The sequence below is a fragment of the Carassius gibelio genome, chromosome B3, assembly GCF_023724105.1.
Source record: "Carassius gibelio isolate Cgi1373 ecotype wild population from Czech Republic chromosome B3, carGib1.2-hapl.c, whole genome shotgun sequence".
Classification (NCBI taxonomy): Eukaryota; Metazoa; Chordata; class Actinopteri; order Cypriniformes; family Cyprinidae; genus Carassius; species Carassius gibelio.
In genome coordinates this window covers 9,708,789-9,723,753 of record NC_068398.1, presented here as the reverse complement: position 1 = coordinate 9,723,753, position 14,965 = coordinate 9,708,789, and the positions used below count along the sequence as shown (strand labels likewise).

Below are 14,965 nucleotides of genomic sequence, written 5' to 3'. Positions count from 1 at the left end.
TTCAAGACATTGTTCAGAAGAACAGCGTACTTTGATTAAAAAGTTGATTAGAGAGGGGAAAACCTATAAAGAGGTGCAAAAAATGATAGGCTGTTCAGCTAAAATGATCTCCAATGCCTTAAAATGGAGAGCAAAACCAGAGAGATGTGGAAGAAAACGGAAGACAACCATCCAAATGGATAGAAGAATAACCAGAATGGCAAAGGCTCAGCCAATGATCACCTCCAGGATGATCAAAGACAGTCTGGAGTTACCTGTAAGTACTGTGACAGTTAGAAGACGTCTGTGTGAAGCTAATCTATTTTCAAGAATCCCCCGCAAAGTCCCTCTGTTAAAAAAAAGGCATGTGCAGAAGAGGTTACAATTTGCCAAAGAACACATCAACTGGCCTAAAGAGAAATGGAGGAACATTTTGTGGACTGATGAGAGTAAAATTGTTCTTTTTGGGTCCAAGGGCCACAGGCAGTTTGTGAGACGACCCCCAAACTCTGAATTCAAGCCACAGTACACAGTGAAGACAGTGAAGCATGGAGGTGCAAGCATCATGATATGGGCATGTTTCTCCTACTATGGTGTTGGGCCTATTTATCGCATACCAGGGATCATGGATCAGTTTGCATATGTTAAAATACTTGAAGAGGTCATGTTGCCCTATGCTGAAGAGGACATGCCCTTGAAATGGTTGTTTCAACAAGACAATGACCCAAAACACACTAGTAAACGGGCAAAGTCTTGGTTCCAAACCAACAAAATTAATGTTATGGAGTGGCCAGCCCAATCTCCAGACCTTAATCCAATTGAGAACTTGTGGGGTGATATCAAAAATGCTGTTTCTGAAGCAAAACCAAGAAATGTGAATGAATTGTGGAATGTTGTTAAAGAATCATGGAGTGGAATAACAGCTGAGAGGTGCCACAAGTTGGTTGACTCCATGCCACACAGATGTCAAGCAGTTTTGAAAAACTGTGGTCATACAACTAAATATTAGTTTAGTGATTCACAGGATTGCTAAATCCCAGAAAAAAAAAATGTTTGTACAAAATAGTTTTGAGTTTGTACAGTCAAAGGTAGACACTGCTATTTTTTTGAACACACCCCTTTCAACTAATTGCCCAATTGCACAGCCTTAAGAGCGTGCATATCATGAATGCTGGGTCTTGTTTGTTTTCTGACAATCTACTGAACCTACTGGTAACTTGTTTGCCACGTAGCAATAAAAAATATACTAAAAACCTTGATTATTCTGGTTAGTCACATTGTACTGCTATTATTTTGAACAATACTGTATCACTGACTTAACCTTTGATTGACCAATGTGATTACAAAAATTGGTTTGCTATGGACACGAGCTGCAATCATGCCATGTTGTAATAATGGTAATGCTGAGATGAGAACACTTGACATTCTACTCTGAGCTTTTCCACGTGCTTGGACACAGGTAACTAAAGAGTAGTTTTGAATGGTTCTAAGTGGATGTGCTAACTTTTAAAATCTATAATTGGCCATTGCATTCACATTCTCAATTAGTCACTATCTTCAGAGCTTCAAAAACATATTTGCCATGAACAGTGTACATTACAGAGTGTTCATATATCAATGGATACCAAATTAACTTGGTAGCTACTCTGTATTTCTGGTACTTCTGGAAAACTGGTATGCTAACATATATATAGCTAACGAAATAAACATTTTGACAAAGTTCTTGTAATATTTTACAGTCATAGCATGAACTCTCTAAATTGGCCAGGTGTTTTAAATTTTTCAGATTATTGTGTCATCTAATATGTAGAAATCTCTTTATTTTTATTTTTTAATATCAATAAGAACCAGCACAAGACAATTACCTACACTCCTTATAAAATATAATGGATATGCAATAACTGGAAGCAACCGAAAGCCTTGCACCTTAAAGTTACAAATGGCTGCCCCCGCTCTTATGTTAAAAATACGGCAATGTGTATAGTACATATCATAAATGCATAGTATGCATTTTCCTACTATAAAGTAAGCAAAAAAAGTACCCAGTAAAATCAAGTACCCAGATGAACTACTTTCGGGGAATTTCTGAAGTGTGCACAGCCTATGTAGTACATTGTAGTACATTCAGATTTAATTTACACTACAGAATTAACCTGATCTCACAAGAAAATGTGACTATTTTACAAAGTGATTTAGTAACAATCTGTATAATTTTTTAAATAGTACAAAAGCATATGGTTTATAGAAAAAAGTAAGCATGAATGTCCTCCTCTGAACATCACTTTCAAAGAGGCACAAGTAAGTCATATGAAAACATACAAATTAAATTGTATGATTTCATATAAATTAGCCACCAATTTGCCAAAACATAAAATAGTTTGCCTTTAGATTGTGTTGCACGTTAATACTGTGTAGAACATACAAAGTAGTTATTCAAAGAAAGGGCATGTGGCTTCGGACGCAGTCAGAGGTGAGTGAGACCACATTTGATTTATTTCCACGATAACACAGAGGAAGAGATGCATGCTGGGAGAGACATGTCATGGAAAATTAAGCAGACAGCGAGGAGACGTGACACAAGGAAACACCGACCACCAGAGAACCAGATCTTTATTTTACACAACACCTTTTATTATCATCTCACTTTCCATTTTAATTGCTACACAGGCACTTGACAATGATTTGTTATTCCAAAAGCATGAAAAGGATGGTAAATATGTCCTCAGTCCCTCACTCCATACAAAAAGACAATTATTAGAAGGAGAGACGGGGATCGGGTCACCATAACCAATGGCTAGAGAGAAAGTTATGGCTGCAGTGATCTGAGCATTATCCAGTTCTTAACAGATATTGAAATAATTTGAAATCAGAAAACATACGACTGGATACAATTTGAATTCAAGCCTCGAAATGACTGAAGGGGCAGCGGTTGCCATCACTGTAGCCATAACACACAGGAGTGATTAAAGAGCGTTTGGCCCTGAAATCTGCAGCTAATATTTTTAAATTTCATCTCAAGTCCGACTCCAAGCCTTCAATTATTTACAGACGAATCGATGCAAAATCAAAGACCCGCTCACACCAAATCCCTATTCGTATCCTCAAGTTAATCAAGAAAGCAAAATTCGTCACGGCCCATTTCCTTGCACGCACATCAAAAAAAAAAAAAAAGCAAACATCAGAGACTCCGCAATCAAAACAGGATCAACAGGAAACCAGCTGGACCGTGTTCACTCTGAATTCTGTTCAACCATTGTTAACGCAACCGAAGGGCAGAAATCTGTCGATAGCGAATAGTATCTGTCGTTCTACTCAGAAGCAAACAGTTTGTCAAAAATGCAAATCAACACAAAGACAAATTCCCAGATTATAAATAATACACTCAAAAATACACTTGTTAGTACATTAATATGATGTCTATGTTAAAGATTCACTGTTTTTTTGCGTTCAGAAAGTTCCCTGTGTCTTTGAAAGCAAGAGCGGACTGGTTCCATAAAGCAAACGCCGTAGACCGCAAATAAACCTGCATGTACCATGTTCAGCGACCCTGTGTTTGAGTGCATTCCTACTTCCTGTAGCACCCTGGTGTTTTTCCCGCCAATAAACCCTCCCCCGACCCTCACTATCCCTGAATGAAAATAAAAGCGCAATGCAGATTAATTTAAGTTACGATGATCAGAACGCTAAGCGACATTTGGAGACGGATGTTACCTGAGCTCTGAGCTCTGACAGGTCGGCCCATGCCTTCCAGGATTATGTTCATATACACAAATCATTATTTGATTTGATCATTACCGATCATTACAGAGATTTGCATACAAGCCCCACCTCCTCTTCTATCTATCTAAGAAATTCCCATCACCCGAGAACAAGAAGTGCTTTTCAATAACCAAATTTCCCGACACAACAGGAAGACGACTCCAAATATGAGTGTCAACGTCTAGTTTTTTGACTATGTTTGCTTTTCTCTGATTTGGTTATTTTCGGCTACTGAGTCATAATTAACAGTCGCTTGGTACTTAAAAGTGCCGTTTTGAAGGATGTCAAAACATAAACGGCCAATTGAACATGAAAAGCAAAGAAATCAGGTCAAAATCAATCCCACATAGCAATAACAACATGGTGTCTTGTTTCAGCAGATCATGTTAGATGGTCAAGAAAACAGAATGAAAACAAAAACACATAAGGAAGTGTGTCTATAACAAGAAAGAGTCTTCAACAACCCTTAAGTTACCCAAGAACAGAAAGAAGACAGGCTAGTTTAACAGCAACTAGCTCGCACAGTGCTTGTATACATCTTATCCCACATTAAACCACTAGTCAGAGAGGAGGTAATGTTGGTTCGTCAACACAAGTTGAGTAGGATACCCCCTGGTGGTCAACTGACCTATTTGAGTGATGAAATAACTGAAAGCTGGAGGCCATATCACCCTTTAGTTCACTCTAAATTTGAACAACATAACAACAACAATAATTTTATTTGAATATTTATGTGCTTAATTTAGACCTCTGGCCTTTAAAAGTACGGATGTGACTAGCCTAGCAGCGCTGATCAGAGAACAGTTTGAGTGGATTATTTAGGTCTATTGGTCAGGCGGTATGTGTAGACACACATGCACGTGTTTCAGTGCAGTTCTCCAGCCCTTCCTCTCTCTCTCTCTTTCTTTCGGTCAGACTATGGTGGCTAGTCTAGCAGGGAGGGCTCGGCGGGGCGGATAATGGTGGGCCGGTTGGGAGCGCCAGGGGGTCTTCTGCTGTTGAAGGAGAAATAGTGAGAAACAAAGGTGAGACAAACCCACAACCCCAGGGAAATGATGAAGGAGAAGGGGATACGTACTGTAAGTAGACTAGAGGAGATGAGAAAAGATAAAACAGAGAAGAGATGAGACCAGAAGAGAGGAAAAGAGACAAGATGAAGAGAGACAAGCCTACATGAAGGAAGACGTGAGATGAGAAAAGAAAAAAGGAGAATAGATGAGGCAAGGAAAGGTGACTAGATGAGACTAGACGGGATGAAAACAGACAAGATGGGACTAGACAAGAATTGATGAGACGGGAAGAAAATACTCAAAATATGAGGATTGAGAGATGAGAATAGATGAGAAAAGACCAGGAGAAGAGATGAGGCAAGAAGAGACGAGTAGATGAGACTAAAAGAGACGAGACTACCTGAGGTGGGATGAGAAGAAATGAGAAAAGACAAAAAGATAAGAGAAGGACTATAAATGAAATGACCTTAGAGGAGATGAGAGCAGAAATGAGACAATAAAAGGTGACTAGATGAGACTTAGAAGAGATGAAAAGAGACAAAAGATGAGGAAATGAGACTAGATAAAACAAGATTAGAGTTGAGCTGAGGAGAGATGAGAGTGGATGAGACTAATGATATGAGAAAAGACAAAAAGATAAGAAAAGGACTAGATGAGATGACTTAAGAGGAGATGAGAGCAGAAATGAGACATAAAAGAGAAAAGATGAGACAAGAAAAGGTGACTAGATGAGACTAGAAGAGATGAAAAGACAAGACGAGGAGAGACAAGACTTCATGAGACAAGATGAAGAAAAAAAGATTAGGCAAGAAGAGATGACTAAAAGAGACGAGATGAGAAAAGACAAAAAATATCGGGAAAGGACTAGACGAGACAACCTAAGAGGAAATGAGAAGAGAAATGAGACATAAAAGATGAGACTAGAAGAGATGAATGAGAGATGAGAGGCTAAATGAGAGTAAACGACATTAGACTAACATAAGAGGAGGCTAGATGACAGAATTTGAAGAAATGAGACTAGAGATGAAATGAGATAAACGACAAGATGAGATGGGAGGAGACGAGAAGTTAGGTGACACTATGTGAGACCAGAAGTAGCTAGATGAGGACACACAAAAGCAGAAGAGAAGGCTAGAAAAGAGGAAAAAAACCTGACAAATTGAGACAAAACAGACCAGACAAAAGAGGCAAGGTGAGACTAAATGAGAAAAGACAAAAAGAAACGATGTCATGAAAAGAAACCAGGCAGACAGGAAGAGACAGGAAAATACCAGATGAGACCAAGAGAGAAAGCACAATAAGATTTAAGACAAAAATAATTACAGTACAAGTTAGAATAGAAAAGAGGTGAGAATAGAAGTGATGAAGAGAGAGAAGAACACATGAGGCTAGATTAGTAGAAACGAGAAGAAGAAATGAAGAGAAGAGAGGAGATCAAAACAGGAAAATGATATCACTGGAAGGATTAGAAAGAATATAATGAAGGAAAACCCGTTTAGTATGTGACAGACATACTAAGAAGAAACAGAGCTGAAGAAACAGTACAACAGTCAAACCTTGTTCAAAAGGTATTTTCCTCAGTCCTTTGAGCTTCAGACACAAGACGCTCATTCTCACACAGCACAGCAAGAATACACTTCTACACGGAGGTGGCAGACGGTTACGTGTCTTACCTGGGGATGCCCGGGGGGATGCGGGCGGGGCGGGAGGGGATCTGAGGGGGCGCAGTGAAAGGATCTTGGCCTGGGCGAGAGGGAATGGGCGGGGCTACAAAGGAGGGGATGGGGTTAAGAGTGGGCGGGCCTGGCGTTGGACCTCTCACTGCAGGAGGCCTGCTGGGGGGCGGAGCCGATGTAGCCGGTCTGTGCTGGGGGGTGGGGCTACACAGGCAGGAAAAGAAGAAATATAGTATTAAAACTGTTATGAAGGACACTAAACATGACAAACATTTCACTTTTGAATTCTTTAAACTTTAAAAGATAAACCAGTCATTTTTCTTTAAAATAAATATCTTAATTGCAGAAAAAAAAGTTTTCTTAGATCTGCATGTTATTATGAGTAATATCATTTCAAATCAAGAAACGGGTCTGTGTTGCCTGATAATATTAATTATATATATATATATATATATATATATATATATATATATATATATATATATATATATATATATATATATATATATATATATATATTTTTTTTTTTTTTATATTTATATATATATTTATATTTATATATATATATATATATATATATATATATATATATATATATATATATATATATATATTTTTTTTTTTTATTTTTTATTTTTTTTTTTTGGTCTCTTTTCATTTATTTTAAAGTCGGCATTAAATGGAAATTGAGATTGTCATTTTTTCCTTGCTGTGACGCATATCCAAGTTAAACGGCTTCTGAAATTAGAAAAAATGTAGGGCGGGGCTTGGTTTCGTCCATCGGGGAATTGATTGGATCGTTGGAGGTTGGGCGTTGCAAACAAAATGGAGGCAGATTTGAATGCTAGTTTACATTCAGTTGTGGAGGATTTCTCTCCACCGTTACCCTCCCATGAAGGATTTTTTATTGAGGAGCCCGGCGACGAGAATGAAGAGCTAAATTTTCAGGCACGAAATCTCATACTGCAAGGAGTCAGCAGTGTTTTGATTTGAGGGCGCAGGCAAACGTAAAGAGAACGTCTTGGCATGTGTCCATTGCAAGATAGAGCTGGCATACCACAGCTAGGGCCCTATGATTTCCGCAATGCAGAAAACGCGGAGAGAATCGCGGAATCCAGTCATAAAAACGGAATTTACAGTTTAACGCGGGATGGCACGGAATTTGCCAAATTTTGAATTAATTAATCAAAAATAGGTCATTGCACTTACATCAGATCACGATATGGACTAATATCTGTAAATATTAAGCTGGAATAGTGTATTTAAATATGAATCCTGTATGTTCTGCATGTCTGTGTTAATGAATGGAGCAGAAGCGCGTCTTCTTTTATTAACACAAACTGAAGCACGCATGAAACTCACTGTGAATTCAGCTTCTGCTGTCTAACTAACTGTTCTGACAGTCACTTCATGAGCATTTGACCCTTTTGATTTGAGTAAAACTAGCGTCACATCACATACACAGAACTGTAAAGGTACGTCAACTCGTCAAAATAAAAGTCCGGTTAAAGACTATTTTTCAACAGAATGTACATAGCCTACTACAAAAAAAACTAAAACAAAAAAAAATGTTTTTTTTAAAGGTTTAATCACACAACATTTCTTCCATGTTTTATTTTTCATAGTAAATCCCATTTGTTAACCAAAAAGTTAAGTTAATTTTCAATAATTAAAAGATAAATTAAATTAATGTTATGTGTTTAATGTTTAATGTGCATCTCAGAAAATGCTTTATTTAAAACCCCAACCGAATGGCACTTAAATGCACTTAATTCATCTGTCAACTTTATTGTCATTGTTCACAGTACAAGTACAGACTGAGAAACAATGGGTAATAATTACATGTTTATTTTTCATGTATGCATTGCATTCTAAGCATAAAAAAAAAAATCTAAAAAAGGAAACTTAGTTGTTAATTTTAAGAGATTGCATAATTAATATTGCACTTTAAGCAAAAACACATTTTATCCGATTACTCGATTAATCAATGGAATTTTTGGTAGAATACTCAATTACTAAAATATTAGATAGATTCATTTTCTGACCTTGTCTCTGGAATCCAGCTGTCGTTGACGGGCGGAGGAGCAGGAGTGGACACAGTGGTGGTGCTGATGTCACCGATGATGTTGAGGGCCTCTTTTATGGCGTGGTACATACGCAGCATCTCGTCTCTGCGCTGGGCCTGGTCAGCAGACTCCTCCATCAGACTGTTCTGATCACCCGAGGAGTACAGGTACGCCAGCAGCTCTGAGTGGATGAAGTCTTTAGCCTGGGGACAGAAAGACGTCCAAACAGGACAGAAAGATTAAGGAAGAGATGAGGATGTTTGCAATATGTCAAGATGAACTGCTTAAAACACGAGCGGTGGTGCACTTACGTTGTTGATCATGAGGTGCATGATAGTCTTGGGCATGAGGTCTCTGATGGTCTTGTTGACGATACTGATGTAAGAGTCCACCAGATTACGGATGGTCTCCACCTGCCTCTCCAGCTGAGGGTCCATGGAGAAGGTGTCGGCTGGAGCGGCCTCTTCTGACTCCACCTACACACACACACACACACACACATCCCAGTTTTGATCTAAGTTTAGGAATGACCATTAATTTTAACCTGTTAAATGTCACCCCGTCCCGTATACAGGACACCTACGTTGACTATACTATATTACAATCAAATTTAATCTAATCTTGACAAACTATATATCGTTGGAAAGGTCTAAGACTCCCAAATATATATTATACCAATATTTTTGGTTAAAAATTAGGTAGGAAAAGTAATAGATCAATTTATGACAAGAGTGCACCCTCAGAAATCTACATTACAAAAGGAGTTTTGACCTTTGTTTAAAAATAAGACTTCCTCGTTGCCTTTTTCTCTATCACATTTTAGAAATCATCAGAAGTTATATATCACTTGAAAACATAAAATCTCAAAATTCATCCTTCAAAACCCATTTTAAAATCAGACATTGCATTACCATGTAAATGGCACATCAGAATCATGTTACAAAATGTTTTCAGTCATGAATAATAAAAATTTAGGTTTGTATCATGCACATTCAAGTCTATCTTCAAAAACCTGAGTGACAGTTATCAGGTTAAAGACAACATCTAAAGTGACCTGTATCTTTAATACGTTCCTGGTCTTATTGTGCTGACTAAGTGCTCACTATGCTTAAGGGAAGAAATGTTTTCTTTCATCAAAATGTAAAAACTTCTTAACCTCTGAAACAACTTCTGACGATCAAACCGAGATTGCATCGGTGGGAAAAAGTATTTTTAACTATTTACTAGATACTAGAAAACAGAAGTGATGTTTGTCAATGTAAAAGTTGCTAAGTAGCTGCTGTATTTTGAGTGTTTTAACATGTTGCAGTGTTTCTGGCTGGTTGCTTATGCAGATTGCTTAGTAATAACATAGTAATTACACAGTAATAATGTAAATCTTAAAACTGCATAATTGCAGGTACTATGTCAATAAAAGAAATGGATGTGCTAATATTTTTTTCAACTACCTAACCCCAAGTATTTATGGTAATAATATCAATGTTTTCCTTAGACGCACCGTCACCGCTACTACTATACAACTGTTATCGTTTTGTACCAGTAATGTTGTTTTTGAAAAATACATTTTTATTCAGCAGGGATCCATTCGATTGATCAAAAGTGACTGGAAATACATGTATAATGCTAAATAAATTATATTTCAAGTAAATGCTGTTCTTTTAAACGTTCTATTCATCAAAGAATCCTGAAAAAAATACTAATTAAGGAACATGTGACACTGAAGATTGGAGAAGTTACTGCCAAATAGGAATAAATTACATTTAAAAAATGCATTCAAGCTTACAGAGTTGTAATAATTACCAAATATTAATTAAAAATGTGTTTATTTGTTTTATATACAGTAGTCAACATTTGAAGTGGATCAGAAAAGTACACCAAAGTTGTCCTAAGACAAGAACGCATTATGGTTTTAGGACAACTTTGATGAAAGGTTATGATCCACTTTATATATATTGTTTTTAGCATATTTCTTGCAATAAATACAGCCTTGGTGAGCGTAAGAGACTAGTGAAGTTTTCTAGTAGTGCTGACAGTCAAAAATAAATCCTGATACAAAATAATCTTAAATGTGTAGACTTTGAACTCTCAGTAATGGAATGCAGAGTGTTTTAGATTGTACATGTGTTCAAACTGAACATTAGTACCTGATCTTTCTCAGGATAAACGCCTGCTCGGAGAAAAGAGGCTTTCCAGCTGTCCATGTCCTCCTGCGTATCACAGGCCAGCTCGATCTGACGCAAGTCCTTGTACACGTTCCTGCGAGGGGGATCGAACACATGAAGCGACCGAATGCCAAACCAAAATACACAAACACAGAGAGTGGCAGTCAGCCCTGACCTTTGCTCAGTGTTGAAGATTGCAAAAATATGCTTAGTGGACATGAAGCCTTTCTCCACGTCTCTGAGCTTCAGGTTGTCCAGAGGAAGCATGTATTTCTTCTCTTTTTCCTAGTAGAGTGAGATGAGAGAAGGTGAGTTGCAACAATCTTATAAAAATGGTATCAAAAGCTGCAGCATTCAGAGATTCTAAATACAATATGTAACAATGGATGTATAGAAAAGTGCTACTTGAGGATTTTTCAAAACATCTTTTGCGATCATATGGGTTTGGAACCACAAGAGAGCGACTTAATGACCGCATTTTCATTTTGAAGTGACCGGTCCCTTTAAAGAAGGACCACCAGGTTGCCAAGCCAGAGAGGGGGATGTGAGACAGAAAGAGAAAAGAAAAAGAAGAGGAGGAGTCTGGATGAGGAATAATGCTGCCAACTCGTTCTGTTGAGTTGAGAAGCAGCATCTGGAAACGTTTATGTCTGCACAGCTATGGCCCCAACAGTTACATCACTCAGAGGAACACTTCCCTGCCCCCAACACACACACACACACACACACACACAACAACCCCCCAGTAACCCAGTACGATTTCCTGCGAATTCCAAAGTCGGATCCCGGCTGGAACATTTCAGTGCGCTTGCCACGTCACTTTGCCTCCCCTTTCGTCCCTTTTCTACTTTCGTCCCGCTCCTCGCCTCTCTTTTCTGCATTTATCGCTTTCCCTTTACTTTGAAAATGACTGCTAAAGGAACATTTCTCGTTATTTATAAAACAATGGTAAAGAGCGCAAACTGCATTTGGTCCAGAATGCGAAAATGAAGCCAAAGGGTCCTTATTCGTCTTGAAGAAACTGCAGAGGCCTGGAATATGCATTTGCCACGCAGGAGACATGTGAGTATACCGAATATATACATCTGAAAAGAATTCGTATTGTAAACATTATCAATAAGTTACGTCGGAATATTCAGTAATGTTATTTAACCGATTTCATTAAGTTTGGATTCATAATGCCTTTTTTTGAATATGCGGACCAGCTTTAATTACTTGATTCTTTGTGTGGCTTTATTATTTGGTACAAAAAGCTATTTAGAAGTAAAAATCTAAACATAAAGATGTGACGTTTCTCCCCAAAATCAAGAGTTTATATTTCGCATTAAGAAAATAAAACCCATTTCATCGCAGTATTATTTTCATGAGAATTACGTTTTTTCGCCCTCAAATTATCATTAACGTAGAACATTCGAATCTTTTACGTTTTTTTTTTTTATATATATATAATTTTTTCATGACTGCCAATTAATTCACTATGATTTTCACGATTTATTTAAAAAGAGTAATTTTTCAGTTTTACAGTAAAATACGTAAATCATACTTTTCAATTAAACTAGCAATACATTTAACCTTATTGCAGTATTGAGAATCAAATTTACGGGGATTTTGTTAACTTTGTTAACAAACTTAATTTACTTTGAAAATAGTTATTTTTACTGTATTTCACATAGGTAGCAAGCCGAGCATGTTCTCGGTGGGCTAAGTAAGATCGAAGCTTTATCAGTGTGTCTGTCTGAACTGTTTACTCTCTTCTGCAGTCGTGTGCGGTCCTCGGGGCAGTGACCTGCGGTCCAGCCGCCCTCTTTCCTCCCCCCCGCCTGCCCAGTGTTCAGACTACCTGTTCATCATGCTGCAGCTGAACAGTAGTCCGCACATTGGTTAGGCTGGGCTGGGACACACACACCCGTGGCTCGAGTACAAGGACTCTACCATTCGCTGCTGGACTCGGGGGGGATTTCACATATAAACAATCTTTCTTTGGGGAATAAAGTGAGACATTTCCATTGAAGTTGCTTTGGATGAAAGCAAATGTATGTGCTCGCAGGGAAAGAAACCCAAGGCCTTGATGTTACTCGCACCACACTCATCCAGTAAAGCCACAGGAACTTTGGAAAACAGCTAACGTTTGCACTAATTTCAAACACACATGAAGTTCGAGTCCGACTTGAGTGGCACTAGTTTTAAGTTCAAGCGAAAGGGGGAGGGTCTGTAAATGAGAAATGAAGAACAGATGAATCTTACCTCCTCGTCCTTGTACCAGGACAGTGATTCGGCCGTCAGGACGAACCAGTACTCCTTGGAGCCACCCTTCATAATGCTGATGTGGAGGGTTAGCCAGCCTTTACGGATCACCTGTGGTACAGAGGGGAGTGGGGTGGGGGGGTTTGCATGCCACAAGAGTGGGGAAAGATTATGAGATCCACAGTCTTTGTGCAATAAACTTGTGTCCTATGCTGAACCAACCTGAAAACCATATTGTGCAAACCTGTACTTACCTGATGTGGAAATATTTTGTGTAAATTTGGTTGCCTTCTATTGTGGTCAACGTGACTAACTAAACTACTCCGATTTGTACATTACATCAATGGTTCTTGACTTGTTTCCAAAAATCACTAAATTTTTTCAGGCAAAATTGGTCCTTTGTCCACTAGTCCACTGTTTTTCAGTTTGGTAAAAAAAAAAAAAAAAATTCAGGTCAAAAAGGTTCATTCTTAGTAAGTTTCATTGCCAATCCCAAACAAAAAATTAACCATGGTTGTATTATAGTAAAGGTGTAGTAACAGTTTTTTTTTTTTTGCCATTTCGATTACTAATTGTATAACATTTTATTACAAATACAATGGTTAACCTATGGTTAGTGTACCAAAACCATAGTTAATTTGTTGTTACTACGGTCTAACGACAAACCATGTTTTTTGGGGGTTTTAGTTGTACCAAAAAACAGTTAATTTTTTTGTAAGAGACATAGCAATGCATAACACATAAATCACTTTTTTTTTTTTTTTAAACAAAAAGCATCACGCTTGTCAATACAGAGAATCTGCATGTGGAAATCTTCAGTCCTCATGCAAAATTCCCAATTCCTTTTGTACATTTTATACATTTAAATATGTTAAACCAGAAGCGTGATGACTGCAACTGCAAAAAAATAAAAAAATAAATTTATAAATTAATAAAACAGCAGGAGTGTTATTTACCAACAGTTTTAGCATATTAGCAAAAAATTCCATTATATTTTTACTTTATCATTCGAATTTAGCTTTAGGTTGCGATTCCCCAGTTGGGAACCACTAGACTACAGTATCTACTCTGCATGGAGTCAGAACATAAGGCAGCAATTAAAGCTTAGTCACATATAAATGCTCTAGAAAACACTAAAGAAAACCACTGGGGAGTGTCTTGAAGTCTTGAAATAGAGCAACAATAAAAGAACAAAGGAACAACTTTGTTGTGCTTGTGGATTTATTTCCCTCTACAGGAGTTCTTTCAAAAGCACAGCGCAACATGATGGCAGATGCCATCCAGACCCACTGCCCTGTCACACGAACAGGGGTCAGAGGTCGGCAGTGGTATGTTAGGGTCAAATTAGTGAGTAAAATCAAGCATGCAAGCTGCTAAACAAAGGAGAACGCGGTTAGTGGTTTTAAATGGAGAAAGACATACACTAAAGTGTGAAAATCTATTGGACAGGAGGGAATAGTTAGAAAAGATACAAGTAAGCGGGTTGTACTGGCAAACAGAGAGAAGGTACAGGGGCTGGAGGAATAAAGGGTTAGTCAAGGAATAGGGATGGAAAGGGCTTCCAGTTTTCAGTGGTAAAGGAATCTGTGTTTTTTTTTTTTGAGGATTAAAATGTGTCCGTAACTCAAGGATTGTGAAACACTGCTTCGTAAAGTCAACATGGAATCAAAATGAATCTTATTTACATAATTAATGCACATTCCAGCTCCGTTCTGGTACTTCATCTTACGGCTTAATGCCACACGGCATCACTGACACTGAACTTTTCCATTAAAGAAATACCAGACCAAAATGTACTGCACGCATTTCTACGGTACTATCCCTTTTCTCCCTTTCCGATTTGCTTTGTTCTCCGTAAAAACGGAGTGAAACTGAGAAGAGGGGGTTAGAGAGTGTCAAAAGAAACAATGCAGACATAAAGCTATGGCAGGCTATATAGACTGTTTGCCTTGGTGGGGAAATGCCATCAACCTTCTTAAGAAACCTGATAACCATCTCTGAGAGGGGAAAATGACGAATGATGACAAGAAAAATCACCAGGACAGTATGGCTTAGGCGTCTCATGCTAG

The 14,965-nt window shown here is 38.0% G+C and overlaps 1 protein-coding gene and 1 long non-coding RNA gene across 8 annotated transcripts in view; one reads left to right on the top strand and one right to left on the bottom strand.

Annotated features, from left to right (window-relative positions):
- Nucleotides 1–14,965, bottom strand: part of LOC127953849 (dynamin-2) — a 44,275-nt gene that overhangs the window by 2,524 nt on the left and 26,786 nt on the right. For 4 of the 7 annotated variants that reach the window (XM_052553189.1, XM_052553190.1, XM_052553184.1 and 1 more), the window contains 7 exons: nt 12,897–13,007; nt 10,828–10,937; nt 10,635–10,746; nt 8,802–8,966; nt 8,470–8,693; nt 6,422–6,628; nt 2,572–4,733 (listed from right to left, as the gene is read on the bottom strand). In XM_052553189.1, the coding sequence (XP_052409149.1) occupies nt 4,664–4,733; nt 6,422–6,628; nt 8,470–8,693; nt 8,802–8,966; nt 10,635–10,746; nt 10,828–10,937; nt 12,897–13,007 (999 nt within the window). In that variant the 3' untranslated portion in view covers nt 2,572–4,663. Of the gene's footprint in view, nt 1–2,571; nt 4,734–6,421; nt 6,629–8,469; nt 8,694–8,801; nt 8,967–10,634; nt 10,747–10,827; nt 10,938–12,896; nt 13,008–14,965 lie in introns of those variants that run through there. The other 3 variants (XM_052553185.1, XM_052553187.1, XM_052553188.1) reach the window with 2 other exon arrangements.
- On the top strand, nt 11,477–14,098 carry LOC127953853 (uncharacterized). The gene is made up of 2 exons (XR_008153348.1): nt 11,477–11,714; nt 12,413–14,098. It is a non-coding gene; the product is annotated as an uncharacterized LOC127953853 (long non-coding RNA).